Here is a 16,580-nt window from a genome sequence, read left to right as displayed (position 1 = left end):
TGGCATATCGAATTGAGAGCCGGAGCCGGTGCCCGTGTCTCCTGCATCTGCCAGGGACAATGCCGGGGGTGGGGGGGGGGGGTAAGCCAGTGAAGCCCAAGGTCTACGCACAGCCATTCCTGGCATCTCCCCCCCAACAGCTGTGTCTGAGAGCTTCTCTTCCCCCCCTCCTCCCCACTTCTGCTGGGACCCCTGGGGTTGCTGCAAAGTGCACCCAAGCCACTGGCAGGGGTGGCTTGGCTACTGCCCCTGAGGTCCCGGAATCTCCCCCAAATCCAGTCCAGCTTTCCCCCTCTCCATTCCCCCAGAAGAGCCCCCTCAGTATCAGGGAGAGCCCCCTCCCCTTCCGCCCCATCTCCACATCCTTTTAACTCCACTGGACGGGGGGCTCTGGAGCGGCGGTTCTTAAATGACGGGTCGGGACCCCAGGCTGGGTGGTGGGACGTCGGGCGCTGGGTCTTGTTGTTGCAAGGGGCGGGTCCGGTGAGCAGTGGGGAGGGGGGTAAGGCAGCTCCCTGCCTGGCCCGGCACCGCAGACTGTGCTGTGCCCCAGAAACAGCCGGCAGCAGGCCCAGCTCCCAGGTGGTGGGTGTGGGGGGGAGCGCACAGGGGTCCGCGCGCGGCTCCTGCCCCGAGTACTAGCCCCACGCTCCCGTTGGCTGGGAACCTGCTGCCGGCTGCTTCTGGGGCGCAGCAGGGTCTGCAGGAAGCATGTTGCAGCAGTGCAGCAGGGGTGCTGGCCGGGAGTCGCTCGAGGTCAGCCCCTCCTGCCCCTGCCCTGGCCCCCAAAGCCAGAGCCCCCGCCCTGCCTCCCAAAGCCAGAGCCCCCTCCTGCCTCCCAAAGCCAGAGCCCCCGCCCTGCCCCCCAAAGCCAGAGCCCCCTCCTGCCCCCCAAAGCTCCCGTCCTCGGTCCCCCCCGCAGTCACATCCTCTTGGATTTGCGGCATCAACAGTTTTCTTCAACTGGGTCATGAGAAAGAAAGTTTGAAAACGGCAGCTCTGGGGGACAAGGCTGCGGGGCAGCAAGGAGGGCTGTCCTTGCCGAATGGGGCAGGCGGACAGGCTGGCGTGACCGTCTCTCGGGCTCTGTGCCCAGCCGGCTGTGTCCGCCCCTGCTACAGCCGAGTAGGTCGGAGCTGGCCGGTGTGTTCTTCCCCGGGCAGAGGTCGGCCCCGCGTGCGAGAACAGCGATTCGGAGGAGCCCTTTGTGTGATCCCAGGGCAAGGCAGGAATCCCACGAGGCCGGAACGGCCCGGGAGCATGTTGGCCAAGGGGGAGGCGTAGCCTGGGGTGGGGAACGTACAGCACGAACATACGGCCCCTGGCTAGCCAGGAGGCTCCCCCAAACCCGCTTCCCAGGCGCCCACATCCACGCACAGAACCCCTCATGTTTGACGCCACCCCAGAGCCTCAGGGGCCCCCCAAAATCAACTAGCCTGGGTCCCGCAGGCTCTGGTGCACGAAGGGAATGTGGGGAGAGTCTTCCTGCTTCTCAGTCACGTCAGAGATGTTGGGTTTTTTGTTTTACTTCTCACTTTTGTGTGGCCCCCGACTGATTATTCTGCAGCCCCCGACCCAACCAAGGTTCCCCACCCCTGGCGTAGCCAGACTCTTGAGTATTGCCTTGCGGGCTTTCTCGCTCTGTGCCCCAGTTCGGGGGGCACCGTCTGCCCACGGTTATTGTGCCCCAGAAGCAGCTGCATTTCACTAGCGGCTGCCGAGCCGGGGTTACACAGATCCCACTGTGCATTTCACTAGCGGCTGCCGAGCCGGGGTTACACGGATCCCGCTGTGCATTTCACTAGCGGCTGCTGAGCCGGGGTTACACGGATCCCGCTGTGCATTTCACTAGTGGCTGCTGAGCCAGGGTTACACGGATCCCGCTGTGCATTTCACTAGTGGCTGCCGAGCCGGGGTTACACGGATCCATCTGTGCTTTTCACTAGTGGCTACTGAGCCGGGGTTACACGGATCCCGCTGTGCATTTCACTAGTGGTTGCCGAGCCGGGGTTACACGGATCCCGCTGTGCATTTCACTAGCGGCTGCCGAGCCGGGGTTACACGGATCCCGCTGTGCATTTCACTAGCGGCTGCCGAGCCGGGGTTACACGGATCCCGCTGTGCATTTCACTAGCGGCTGCTGAGCCGGGGTTACACGGATCCCGCTGTGCATTTCACTAGCGGCTGCCGAGCCGGGGTTACACGGATCCCGCTGTGCATTTCACTAGCGGCTGCTGAGCCGGGGTTACACGGATCCCGCTGTGCATTTCACTAGCGGCTGCCGAGCCGGGGTTACACGGATCCTGCTGTGCATTTCACTAGTGGCTGCCGAGCCGGGGTTACACGGATCCCGCTGTGCATTTCACTAGTGGCTGCCGAGCCGGGGTTACACGGATCCCGCTGTGCATTTCACTAGTGGCTGCTGAGCCAGGGTTACACGGATCCCGCTGTGCATTTCACTAGTGGCTGCCGAGCCGGGGTTACACGGATCCCGCTGTGCATTTCACTAGTGGCTGCCGAGCCGGGGTTACACGGATCCCTCTGTGCATTTCACTAGTGGCTGCTGAGCCAGGGTTACATGGATCCCGCTGTGCATTTCACTAGTGGCTGCTGAGCCGGGGTTACACGGATCCCGCTGTGCATTTCACTAGTGGCTGCTGAGCCAGGGTTACACGGATCCCTCTGTGCATTTCACTAGTGGCTGCTGAGCCAGGGTTACATGGATCCCGCTGTGCATTTCACTAGTGGCTGCTGAGCCAGGGTTACACGGATCCCGCTGTGCATTTCACTAGTGGCTGCTGAGCCGGGGTTACACGGATCCCTCTGTGCATTTCACTAGTGGCTGCTGAGCCGGGGTTACACGGATCCCGCTGTGCATTTCACTAGTGGCTGCTGAGCCAGGGTTACACGGATCCCTCTGTGCATTTCACTAGTGGCTGCTGAGCCAGGGTTACATGGATCCCGCTGTGCATTTCACTAGTGGCTGCTGAGCCAGGGTTACACGGATCCCGCTGTGCATTTCACTAGCGGCTGCTGGTTTCTGACGCTTTGCCCGTGGCGGCACGGGCGGGTCGCTCTGCCAAGGGTGTGGCGGAGCCCCTCCGGGAAGTACGTCTCCCGGGGAATTTCTATCGGCAGGGCCTCTCGGAAGCTGACCGGAGTCTGGAGCAGCTCTTCCCTGGGTAACCCGCCTGCTTCTGGGAAATCCCAGCAGCCTTGCCTGGGGGGGATACATGGGTGGGGCACGCAGACTCCCTGGCACTGGGAGTCGGAATCTGCCTCTCTCCGTGCCAGCGGGGGTGGATCTGAGCTGCTCGGTGCCCGCCGGCTCCGTTGGCACCCGAGGTGCTGCAGAAGGGAGCCTGTGGTATCAATGGGGTGTCTGTATGCGCAGACAGCTGGTCTGGGAGAATGGGAGTCTGGGGGGGACTCATGTTCAGAGCTTCCTGCTTCAGCAAAATGCTTTCTCCAGCTCCTCCGCCCACCCCCGCCCCATGGCTCCTGGCCAGCTGCCTGACGCCTCTTGCTCTCAGGCTGGGGTTATTCATGCGTCTGCAGCTCGCTGGCAGGCCATGCAGTGGGGCTGAGCTCTGGGAGCCCAGGAGGGGGTGGGGGCTTCAGTTGGTCCTTCCTCTGCCCATGCTCTGGGGATGGCCTCGTAAAGCACAAGCAGGCCGCACGCAGCGGCACCGGTTTACAGGGGCAACAACAGGCTGCAAATGTTGCAAGAAGTATCGCCTCATCTAGCCAGGGGGGAGCTACGTATTGGGATTCATGGGTTCCGGTCCCAGTGCTACCAAATCAGTGTGCCGTGCCTCAGTTTACCCATTCGGCAGGTAGCGATGGTAGGGGTGCAGGGAAGCCGTTCTCGAGGCTCCTGAAGCGCAGCGTGTTGGTATATGCTATTCTCTAGGGCTGTGTCTAGACTGGCCACTTTTTCCGGAAAAGCAGCCGCTTTTCCGGAAAAACTTGCCAGCTGTCTACACTGGCCGCTCGAATTTCCACAAAAGCACTGACGCTCTCATGTAAGATTGTCAGTGTTTTTGTGGAAATACGATGCTGCTCCCGTTCGGGCAAAAGTCTTTTTCCGAAAAACTTTAGCGCAAAAGGGCCAGTGTAGACAGCAGAGATTTATTTTCCGCAAAAAAGCCCCGATCGCGAAAATGGCAATCGGGGCTTTTCTGCGGAAAAGCGCGTCTAGATTGGCCACGGACGCTTTTCCGCCAGAAGTGCTTTTGCGGAAAAGCATCCTGCCAATCTAGACACGCTTTTCCAAAAATGCTTTTAACGGAAAACTTTTCCATTAGACGCATTTCCGGAAAATCATGCCAGTGTAGACGTAGCCTAGATGTGTAGGGGGGATTAATCAAATACCAGCCTCACAAGGTTACGTTCGGGTTGCAGTGCGGCCCCAGCGTGTCATGCTCCGAGGATTGCATGACTCCCTCCAACTCGACCCCCTCCGCCTCTTCCCCCCACGCACCTTGTTGCTAGGGACGATGGAAAGGCTAAGCAGGGAGGTGTCCGCCTCCTCTCTAACCTTCCTTTTCCTCCCACTTGCCTGCTGGGCTGAGTGGTTCTGTGGCTAGAACTCGAAAGCGTGAGTCAGGAGAACTGGGCTTTGTTCCCAGCCAGGGAGGGAGAGGGTGAGCTGGGCTCTAGGTTCTGCTTCCAACGTGGCTATTGATTTGGGGTGCGCGAGTCATGGCCGCGCCGTGCCTCAGTTTCCCCCCACCTGTGAACGTGGCTCTACTTTCGCGGCACACGTCAACTGTTCTGCGATCTGGTGGGCGGGACAAATCATGTGCTATTTATTCCTGCCCACCTCGCCGGGCCCGCCAGTCACTCGGACACACGGCTCCCGTCAGAGCCGCTCTCTGCCCCACAGAGGGGAAGGACTAGCTCCCCGCAGCGGGTGAGGGGGTCCCCGCTTCTGGGGTCCTGAGCGCCACAGGGGCCTGCGTGTGCTCTGGGCCAAGGACGCTCCCTGGTGCCATGGGACTGCAGCGCGGATGGAGGTTGTGCAGCAGAAGGTGGTGTGAACCCACGCCCTGGGGGAGAGTGTGTGTGTGTGTGTGAGTGAGAGAGAGAGAGAGAGAGAGAGAGAGAGAGAGAGAGAGAGAGAGTGTGTGTGTGTGTGTGTGAGAGAGAGAGAGAGAGAGAGAGAGAGTGTGTGTGTGTGTGTGTGTGTGTGAGAGAGAGAGAGAGGAAGAGGGAGAGTGTGTGTGTGTGTGTGTGTGTGTGTGAGAGAGAGAGAGAGAGGGAGAGGGAGAGTGTGTGTGTGTGTGTGTGTGTGTGTGTGTGAGAGAGAGAGAGAGAGTGTGTGTGTGTGTGTGTGTGTGAGAGAGAGAGAGAGAGAGTGTGTGTGTGTGTGTGAGAGAGAGAGAGAGAGAGAGAGAGAGAGTGTGTGTGTGTGTGTGTGTGTGTGAGAGAGAGAGAGAGAGAGAGAGAGAGAGAGTGTGTGTGTGTGTGTGTGTGTGTGTGAGAGAGAGAGAGAGAGAGGGAGAGGGAGAGTGTGTGTGTGTGTGTGTGTGTGTGAGAGAGAGAGAGAGAGAGAGAGAGAGAGTGTGTGTGTGTGTGTGTGTGTGTGAGAGAGAGAGAGAGAGAGAGAGAGAGAGTGTGTGTGTGTGTGTGTGTGTGTGTGAGAGAGAGAGAGAGAGAGGGAGAGGGAGAGTGTGTGTGTGTGTGTGTGTGTGTGAGAGAGAGAGAGAGAGAGAGAGAGAGAGAGAGCTAGCTGCTCTGCATGGGCAGCTTCAGTTCCAGGGTGGGGAAGTTACAAAACATTTTGCTCTGGTCCAGCGGAGCGATTCCTCCACATTCCCTGTGCAGGGCAGGGGAGAGGCCAGACAGACCCTCCTCCGCCTCTCACAGTGGTGACAAGGGGTCCCGAGGAGGGGGCAGGTCACAGAGGGAGTTAGGAGGTGGAGGCAGGGGCGGGCGGGGGGGGGGCCACTAGAAATCAGACCTGGGCCAGAGCTGCCCAGTTTGGGTGTGGATCTGAACTTCCCCAAGTGTTGGAGCTGTGGGAGTTGGGACCAGATCCCTCTCTGTTAGAAAGCGGGGGGGGGGGCCTGTAGCCACAGAGTCCTTGTCAAAGGGGTGGAAGGAGGAGGAAAGGCTCGTGAAGTGGCTCTGGGATGTGGCCTCCTGTCTGCCCCCCGCCCTTTCGCGCACTGGGGCAACGGAGCCCCACATGTCCTGGTCCTCCCTCTCCCTCCCAGCTGCTGAGACCTTCCGGCCCGAGCCGGGAGCGCAGCCCGGCCCTGCCCTGCTCCTCAGGCTGAGCTTTGTTTGCCCGCAGGTCCCAGCGCCCCCGGGAGGGCAGCCATGACCACATGACGGGGAACACGCCATGGCAAGCGACGCCGAGAGCAGGGAGGCTGCGCCGAGATGGAAGAGCCCTCAGGAAGGCGACCGCGACACCCAGGCCCTGGAGAGCATGGTCGGGGCGGCGCACTGGAGCAGACGTGCGGGGCGAGGGCTCCCTTCCCACGGCTGTCGGGACGGGACGGATCCCAGCTGCGTCCCTGGGCCCGGCTCAGCGCTGCGCCCCGGGGAGAAGGCCCCGTGGTGGCGGACCGCCGAAGGGGCGAAGGACTTCCCTCCGTGTCTGAGGTGGGGCCGAGAGCTCCTCGGCGGGCCGGAGCCGGCGCTGGACTCTCCGTACCCCACGGCCGTGGAAGCGGCTTTCTCCAAGCGCGTGGAGGCCCTGCTGCCCGGGAGGATGCACCCGAAGGAGGCTCCCGAGTTCCCGCTCCACTCTGAGCCCGAGAACGGGGAGGTAGCTATCCCCTGGGCGGCGCAGGGTACAGACGGGCCTGGCCCCATGTGGGCAGAAGGGGGCCTGTACGGCCATGCTTACCACAGCTACCCCCTGCCCCTGTCTGGGCTGGAAAACCAAAGTCCGGCTGCCGCTGGCAAACCGTACCGGCTGTCTGAGGAAGACTCCCTTCACTCCACCAGCCCCTGCGGGGACCGCGCGGGCGACCCGCCTGCCTTCCGCCACCTGGGCACCCACTGCCCCTTCCTGCTTGAGGCCAAGCTGGCAGAGAGGAACCCCTTCCTGGCTTCCTCCCTTGTCCCGGCAAGCACTCCGGCTGAGCCTGCCTACGGCAATAGCTTGGCCAGCCTCGCCCTGGCTCGCCAGGCCCAGGACTGCTCCTCTGTCTTGGGAGAGGCCCCGTACGTGGACCCAGACTGGCATCTGGCACCTTACCCGCGCCCATGGAGCCAGCCTGTGTACCTGGCACCCCCTCCGAGAACAAAGACCCCAGCTGCTTTCGGAAGCTGTTCCAGCTCAGGGAACAAGGTAAGTGCTTGGCATCTATGCAGCTACTGCTCTTTGTGTTACAGGGGCACCGGGAGGGAGGCTCCAGCTGACAGCCATGTGCTAGGCATTGTGTACACACACACACACACACACACACACACACACACACACACACGCTTTGAACATCTGGCCATAAGAGACAGGTCCCTGCCCCAGAGACTTTCCAGTCTAGATTGACAGGGAAAAGTAGAGTTCTACCCATTTCATAGATGGGGAAACTGAGGTGCAGCATGGTTAATTAGGAACTGGATCCCAGTCCACTCCCCTAACGTTGAATCCATCCTAGGAAGGCCCCTTGGTTCCTCAGTCTATTGCACACTCCTGGGGCGTGTGCAGAAAGGGGAGGGCGGAGGCAGGTGATGTGGCCGAGGAAGAGGCAGATCTATGGGGGGCAGGGGGTTAGCTCTCAGCTGCACGGCACCTCGGAACCGTGTGTATCCCCAGGCTGAATCGGGAAGGTCCGTGTTGGTGTCGTTAGGTAGGAGACAGCCTGGATTACGCCTCTGGGATCAGCTGGATGACAGAGGCTGTTCACCAGGGCTACTCACCGCCACTGTGGCACCCAGGGTCGGCCCCGCCGCGCTGAGCAAGGGACGGGACAAAAGAGGGTTAGATGCCTGTGACGTCTCCCCAGGAGCGGCCGCCAGCCGGTCACTTAGCGCCTCTGTTGGTTTGCAGTGTCTGCAGGCGGGGGGCTAGCTGCTGGTGGGGCTGAGTGCCCCAGGGGTGTGCGCCCCGGGGGAGGAGGCCATGCCGGGAGCAGGGGGTTGGAAGGGATGGGTGCCTCTTGGAGGGCGTGAGTCCGGCTCATGCCCAGCTGCTGGATTGATGGGACCCGCGGAGTCTTGTGTGGGGAGATGCTGATGCTGGAGGCTGCAGACGGGTGATGCTGCCCCCCACCCCACCCCAACGCAAGCGCTTCAGGCTTTTCAGGTTGTGACCCGCTCCCCAGCAGGGTCCTAGGCCCTGGATTCTGAGTCCTTGCTGACCCCGGTCAGACTCACCAGTGTGTTGATAGCGGCGGGGCTCAGACTGGAGCCAGAGCCAGGGCGTAGCGAGCCGTGCAGCCGCGCTCGGAGGCAGGGTGCTACAGGGGCCCGGACCAGATGCGGGTGTTCGGAGGAACCGAGGGAACATGGCCTCCAGCGGTCCCAGGGCGGGGCAGCCCAAGGAGCATCCCTCAGGGATGTTCTAGGTAGATGAGGAGTGAGAGATGCCCCCATGCGTAGTGGTCCCCATCCCTTCGGCCTGCTGGCGTGACACAGACTGAGGGTGAATTTCTGAGTCACACTGACGGGCCCGTGCGGCTACTCTCAGGGTGCTGCTGTATTGCGAGAGACCGTCTGGCAATGCCGCATTTCAGGAGGGAGGTGGGGAAGTTGGGAAAGTCCAGAGAAGAGCAAGAAACGTGGTTCAAGGCCTAGAAGATGTGACAAATGAGGGAAGAGCGAAAGAACTGAGTTTGTTTAGTCAGGAAAAGAGAAGATGGAGAGGGGAGGTGAGAGCCGCTTTCAAGTACCTGGGGTGTTTACAAGGAGGAGGGAGAAAAATTGTTCTCCTTGATGTCTGGTGATAGGACGAGAAGCAATGGGCTTAGACTGCAGCGAGGGAGGTTTAGGTTGGACATTAGGAAAAACTTCCTGCCTGTCAGGGTGGTGAAACACCGGAATAAATTGCCTAGGGGGGTTGTGGAGTCTCCATCCCTGGAGATACTCAAGAGCAGGTTGGACAGACACCTGTCAGGGATGGTCTAGATCAGCGGTGGCCAACCCGCGGCTCGCGCAGGAAAAAATGGCGGCTCCTGACGAAACCGGGATAAATCTGGAACCGTTCAGGTTGGCTGCTCTCACGGCCGGGCCGTTCTGCTCATGGCCCCCAGCGGGCTCTGCCATAGCCTGCACGTGCAGGCCGGGTCGCACTCAGCGTCCCAGTCTGCATGGGCTAGCAGCCGGCCGCTGAGCGCAGGCGGCGGTGCCTCCGGCTCTGGGACCTGGGCATAAGGTTAGAAGTGGGGGGCGGGGATTGGGTTAGAGCGGGAGGGAGATGCCTGGCTCTGGAGAAGGGGAGGGGAGGAAGATTGGGGGGGGTGCGCGTGGCGTCCCGGCATCCCGGCCAGCACATGCTCAAGGCCGGCTGCTCAGTGCATGTGCCCAGCGCCTGGGGAGCAGCGACGGCGGCAACAGCAGCTCTGCTCCAGAACGGGCATAAGATTGGGGGGAGGGGGATTGGGTTAGAGCTGGGGGAGGGGAGGGGGATTGGGTTAGAGTGAGGAGGGGGGCCTGGCTCTGGGGGAGGGGAGGGGGATTGGGTTAGAGTGGGGGGGCTGGCTCTGGGGGAGGGAAGGGGGATTGGGTTAGAGCGGGGGGAGGATTGGGTGAGGGAAGGGGTATTGGGGCCCTAGATCTGGGGGAGAGGAGGAGGATTGGGTTAAAGTGGGGGGCAGCCCTGGCTCTGGGGAAGGGGAGGGGAGGGGGAATTGAGCTAGAGCGGGGGGAGGGGGGCTGGTTCTGGAGGAGGGGAGGTAAGAGGAGGGGGAGTGGGTTAGAGCGAGGGTGCCTGGCTCTGGGGGAGAGGAGGGGAGAGGAGGGAAGGGGAGGGGGGGGAGTGAGTTAGAGTGGGGAGGAGGCCCTGGCTCGGGGCGGGGAGGGGAGGGGATGGGATGGGAGGGGGAGTGGCTCTGGGGGAGAGGAGGGGGAGTGGGTTAGAGTGGGGAGGAGGCCCTGGCTCGGGGCGGGGAGGGGAGGGGAGGAGACGGGATGGGAGGGGGAGTGGCTCTGGGGGAGGAAGGGGAGGGGGAGTGGGTTAGAGTGGGGAGGGGAGGAGCCCTGGCTCTGGGGGAGGGGAGGGGAGGGGACGGGATGGGAGGGGGAGTGGCTCTGGGGGAGGGGGGGGAGAGGAGGGGGAGTGGGTTAGAGTGGGGAGGAGGCGGGGCCTGGCTCGGGGTGGGGGGAGGGGAGGGGGGGACGGGATGGGAGGGGGAGTGGCTCTGGGGGAGAGGAGGGGGAGTGGGTTAGAGTGGGGAGGAGGCCCTGGCTCGGGGCGGGGAGGGGACGGGATGGGAGGAGGAGTGGCTCTGGGGGAGGGGAGGGGAGAGGAGGGGGAGTGGGTTAGAGTGGGGAGGAGGCCCTGGCTCGGGGCGGGGCAGGGAGGGGAGGGGACGGGATGGGGATTGGCTTAGAGCGGAGCGGGGAGGGAGCAGGAATCCCAGTATTTCGTGCCAGCTCCAACTTCTCAGGAAGCACACACTGTCGTGGGGGGTAGAGGAAGAGCGCGTGTTTCCTGAGAAGTTGGAGCTGGCCTGCAGTCCCGGGACTTCCCCCCCCCACACACACCCTGCACAGGAAGGCAGCAGGGGGAAGGGCCGAGCGACAGACCCGGTGTTTCAGGAAGCCTGCCAGCGGTTTATGGGAGGGGAGGGAAAGAGCAGCCCGCACGCTTCCTGAGATCCGGGATCCCCAGGTACCAGCCGAGCTGTCCCTGTCCCCTCCCCCTGGCCAGACCCTCCCCCCACCTGCCCCAGCCCCCACCAGCACCTTGCCCCGGCATTCAGTCCCCTGCCCCCACCAGCACAGTTGGGGTCACATTCACGAGGCTTGGCGTTTTTTGGAGGGGTTGTTTTTTGCATCTCGTTTGTGTGGCCCCGACTGACTTTTCTGTGGGTCAGTGACCCCTGACTCGAAACAGGTTCCCTGCCCCTCTCAGAAATAAAGAAACACTGAAACCTTTTGTGTTTGACATAATACTTTATTTAAAAATGAAGCCTGGCCAACAAGCCCCCAATTGGGGCCAAGCCCTCCCCCCTCATCTGGCCGCAGCATCATAACACGCCTGCACTCCCCCAGCCTCCAAACCTGAGCCTGTCATACACTGCAACCCCCTGTCCAGAGCCTCTCACATCCCCAAAACTCCTGCACCCCCACAGCCCCAGTCTTCTGCCACAACACGCCTGCACCATCACACACTGCAAATCTGTGTCCTGAGCCCATCATACTCCCAACCTCCCTGCCCTGAGCCCCTCACACGCCCCAGACCAAACCCTTGCACCCTAACAGCCACAAGCCTGTGGCTTGCTCAGCACCCCAGCCCTCCACCTGACCTCAACACTGCCCAGCCGGGAACCCCTCCCTGGCGTACCGGCACCTATTTTCCCCCAGCGGGGCTGGGGTTTTTTTTTCTGCTCAACAACTTTCCAAAGAGTACGTGGCTCTTTGCACTCTGTCCACCACTGTTTTGGCTTTTCGACTCTAACGGGGTGACCACTCCTGATCTACCTGGTGCTTGGTCCTGCCGTGAGGGCAGGGGACTGGACTCAATGACCTCTCGAGGTCCCTTCCGGTTCTAGCGTTCTATGACACAGACTCCAGCCAAGCATGGCAGCTCCCGGGTGTTTCTGACTCCCCTTTGCTGCCCCGGGTGAGTCCTGGGTTAACACCTCCATCTGTCACGCCGGGATAACGACATTACTGACCTGCCTAGGGGCCGTGAGGATTAATCCGCTGATGATGGCAAAGCCCGGGGGAACGGAAAAGCTTTGCGTACGTGCCACGTAAAGCTTGGGGCCCAGACTCATTCTTTCCTCAGTCCGCGAGGGTTTAACCTAAGGAAGGGCTCGAGTATTATTTATCCTTATTCCCGTAGTGCCCGGCGGGCCCCAGGCAAAATCAGGGGCCCCATTATGGTGGATGCTGTGCAGACACATAAGAGACTGGACCTGCCCTACTGAGTTGATCATCCAAACAGACCAGAGACACAAAGTGAGGCAGAAAGGAAGGAGTATTGTCCCCATGATACCAGTGGGGAAACCGAGGCACAGAGGCTGCTCAGATCCCAGCCAAGGCAGATGTGGGAGCGAAGCCCGTCTCACTCGTGGGACGTGCCGGGGTGTCACGGAGTCGAGGGCAGAGCCACGCAGCCGGGGTCCCAGCCCGGGGCTTGGAGCATAAGCCCTCGTACCCTCCGCCATTAGCGCGTGCGCCCGCAGGGCCTGCGCATCTTGCTCCTCCCCCCCACTCAGTGCTTTGCTGTCCCCCCTCTAGGAGGTGCACCCGAAGGAGGACCCTGGCTTTCCTCCTTCAGGTAAGGACCTGGCCCCGGGGCCTGATCGGGCGCTGCCGCGGCTGCTCGGCCCGTACGAGGCGGGGAAGGCGGCGTGGGATGGAGAGCGCGAGACGGAGCTGAGCTGCGTGGAGCCCACGCAGAAGGAAGCGGAGCAGGTGGGGAGGGTGGCCCTGGCCCCTCCCAGCCACGAACCCCGTCCCGCCGGTCACGGCCAAGCGGTCCAGCCGCTGTTCTACCTGAAGCACAAGGTGGCAGAGAGTGTGTGGGCCGGCCGGCCGCTGGGCCTGGCTTATCCTCTCTGCCAAGCGCCCGCCGGGCCCTCCGAGTCCAAAGACGAAAGCCTCGTGCACCAAAGCCTGCAGCCTGGCTCCCCAGCAGGACCTCCCCTCGCCGACAGGTCCCAGCCCCCGGCAGGGCTCCCATCCGGGAGGGGGCTGCTTCCGGCGCAGGCGTTCCCCTGCGAATGCGCCTCCTGGGCCAGCTCCCCGAGATGCTGCAAGAGGTGCCAGGGGGCCGTCCGCACCTTTGGCGCCAGGAATGAGAGGCCCGGGCCGTACCCAGAAGCGGATGGAGCCTTGGGAGGCCGTGGTGCCCAGAGGGGCAAGGTCTCCTTGCTGGCCTGCCCTCCCAGCAATCACACCAAGCTGAAGAAGACCTGGCTGACCCGGCACTCGGAGCAGTTCGGCCTGGCCCAGGAGGGCTTGCCCCTGCGGTTCAAAGCTTTCAAGCGGGAAGGCCAGGAGAGCGCAGAAGGAGCTGGCCAAGCCGGCAAACGGGCAGCTAAGCGGGCTCACAGCCACGCCGCCGGGGAGGCGCTCTGCGGCCCCGGGGGCAGCTGTCCAGCAAAGCGCAGCTCACAGGCGGCCGGCAGCGAGGCGCCCATCCCCCCGAGGAGCGATCGCGAGGGCCTGGAGCAGGGAGACGTGAAAGCAGACGCAGGAGAGGAAGGTGAGAGGGGTGGGACTGGTGTAGCCAAGCGGGGGTGCTAGGCCGAGGGGGGGCTGGTAGGGGGCTAATTGTAGCTCTTTGGCTGCCCCATCGGTGCGCAAGAGCCGCCTTGGTGAGCGGACGTGGTCTGCCGAGCTGAGCACGTTGGCACAGGCTGGGCCACATTCAGGGATAACTTGCCTTGGGCAGGAGACTTCCGATGGTGACAAGGGCCGTGCGATACCTTGGCTGTGTGGGCGGCTGGATGAAGGATAAAATTCAGTTCCCACTCCGTGGTCACTGAGAAACACACACACACACATACCCACATGCACACACACACTCACACGCACACACATACCCACATGCACACACACACTCGCGCGCACACACATACCCACATGCACACACACACTCGCGCGCACACACATACCCACATGCGCGCGCACACTCGCGCGCACACACATACCCACATGCGCACACACACTCGCGCACACACACATACCCACATGCGCACACACACTCGCGCACACACACATACCCACATGCGTGCACACACTCGCGCACACACATACCCACATGCACACACACACTCGCGCGCACACACATACCCACATGCGCACACACACTCGCGCACACACACATACCCACATGCGCACACACACTCGCGCACACACACATACCCACATGCGCACACACACTCGCGCACACACACATACCCACATGCGCACACACACTCGCGCACACACACATACCCACATGCACACACACACTCGCGCACACACACATACCCACATGCACACACACACTCGCGCGCACACACATACCCACATGCGTGCACACACTCGCGCACACACATACCCACATGCACACACACACTCGCGCACACACACATACCCACATGCGTGCACACACTCGCGCACACACACATACCCACATGCGCACACACACTCACGCACACACACATACCCACATGCGCACACACACTCACGCACACACACATACCCACATGCGCGCACACACTCGCGTGCACACACATACCCACGTGCGCGCACACACTCGCGCACACACACATACCCACGTGCGCGCACACACTCGCGCACACACACATACCCACGTGCGCGCACACACTCGCGCACACACACATACCCACGTGCGCACACACACACTCGCGCACACACACATACCCACATGCGCGCACACAGTCGCGCATACACACATACCCACATGCGCGCACACACTCGCGCACACACACATACCCACATGCGCACACACACTCGCGCACACACACATACCCACATGCGCACACACACACTCGCGCACACACACATACCCACATGCGCACACACACTCGCGCACACACACATACCCACATGCGCGCACACATACCCACATGCACACACACACTCGCGCACACACACATACCCACATGCGCACACACACTCGTGCACACACACATACCCACATGCGCGCACACACACTCGCGCACACACACATACCCACATGCGCACACACACTCGCGCGCACACACATACCCACACTCGCGCACACACACATACCCACATGCGCACACACACACTCGCGCACACACACATACCCACATGCGCACACACACTCGCGCACACACACATACCCACATGCGCACACACACTCGCGCACACACACATACCCACATGCGCGCACACACACTCGCGCACACACACATACCCACATGCACACACACACTCGCGCACACACACATACCCACATGCGCACACACACTCGCACACACACACATACCCACATGCACACACACATACCCACATGCACACACACACTCGCGCACACACACATACCCACATGCGCACACACACTCGCGCACACACACATACCCACATGCACACACACACTCGCGCACACACACATACCCACGTGCACACACACACATACATACCCACATGCGTGCACACACACATACCCACATGCACGCACACACTCGCGCACACACACATACCCACATGCACACACACATACCCACATGCGCACACACACTCGTGCACACACACATACCCACATGCGCACACACACTCGTGCACACACACATACCCACATGCGCACACACACACTCGCGCACACACACATACCCACATGCACACACACACTCGCGCACACACACACCCACATGCGCACACACACTCGCGCACACACACATACCCACATGCACACACACATACCCACGCGCACACACACATACCCACATGCGCGCGCACACTCACGCACACACACATACCCACATGCGCGCACACACTCGCGCACACACACATACCCACATGCGCACACACACTCGCGCACACACACATACCCACATGCACACACACATTCGCACACACACACATACCCACATGCACACACACACTCGCACGCACACACATACATACCCACATGCACACACACACACATACTCACATGCGCTCACACACTCACTCACACATACATACCCACATACACACACACACACACACACACACACGCAGACACTCATCCACACATGCTCTCTTTCATACACACACACACACTCACGTGCACACACTTGCACCCCCCACATACACATGCACACATGCATACACACACAGCTACTCATACACACACTCACACACACATGCATACTCATGTTCACACACACAGATACTCATACACACACTCTTGCACACAGTCATGCACACATACTCACGCACACACACGTACTTGCACACACACTCACGTGTACACACACACACACACACACACACAGCAGGTACACAAGAATGCAAAAGCACCCCTTGGCCAAACACACATGCCTGAAAACTACGGGTTCATGTCCATAGACACACACAGGCGTGCTCCAGCACAGGAAGACAGACAAGAGTAAAGTCCAGGATTTGGAAGAGCTTTGCCTTGGCTCTTTGTTATGGAGGGAGCCAGGAGAAATGGGACTTTGTCCCTAAATCCTTGTTCATAGATGCCCGGTGGGGGAGGGGGGAAGCTAAAATGTCTCCCCAAATCTCCCACCTCCCACAACAGCTCGAATGCTTCAGAAGGTGGGAGATTTGGGGAGGGCAGGATCCAGGAATTCTTCCCAGGGCTTCCTGCCACCCCCTCTGCATGGGAGACGGCATTCCAACCCGTTCGGACGCGGTCCCTGCCCCGAAGAGCATACAGGGCAAATTAACATGGTGCAATAGGAGTCGGTCATTAAAAGGCGAGGGGGTGGGGCAGGCACGGGGAACACAATCAGCACGAGTCCTTC

General features: G+C 61.2%; 1 protein-coding gene across 6 annotated transcripts in view; it reads left to right on the top strand.

Moving 5' to 3' along the window:
• HR (HR lysine demethylase and nuclear receptor corepressor) overlaps nt 1–16,580 on the top strand; it is a 54,082-nt gene that overhangs the window by 19,374 nt on the left and 18,128 nt on the right. For all 6 annotated transcript variants that reach the window (XM_089773745.1, XM_089773744.1, XM_089773746.1 and 3 more), the window contains 2 exons: nt 6,302–7,309; nt 12,367–13,336. In XM_089773745.1, coding sequence (XP_089629871.1) covers nt 6,353–7,309; nt 12,367–13,336 — 1,927 coding nt within the window. In that variant the 5' untranslated portion in view covers nt 6,302–6,352. The remainder of the gene's footprint in view (nt 1–6,301; nt 7,310–12,366; nt 13,337–16,580) is intronic.

The sequence above is a fragment of the Pelodiscus sinensis genome, chromosome 28, assembly GCF_052426305.1.
Source record: "Pelodiscus sinensis isolate ZL-2025 chromosome 28, ASM5242630v1, whole genome shotgun sequence".
NCBI lineage: Eukaryota > Metazoa > Chordata > Testudines > Trionychidae > Pelodiscus > Pelodiscus sinensis.
Note: the sequence above shows the minus strand (reverse complement) of the source record. Positions and strands in the feature narration are given on the sequence as shown.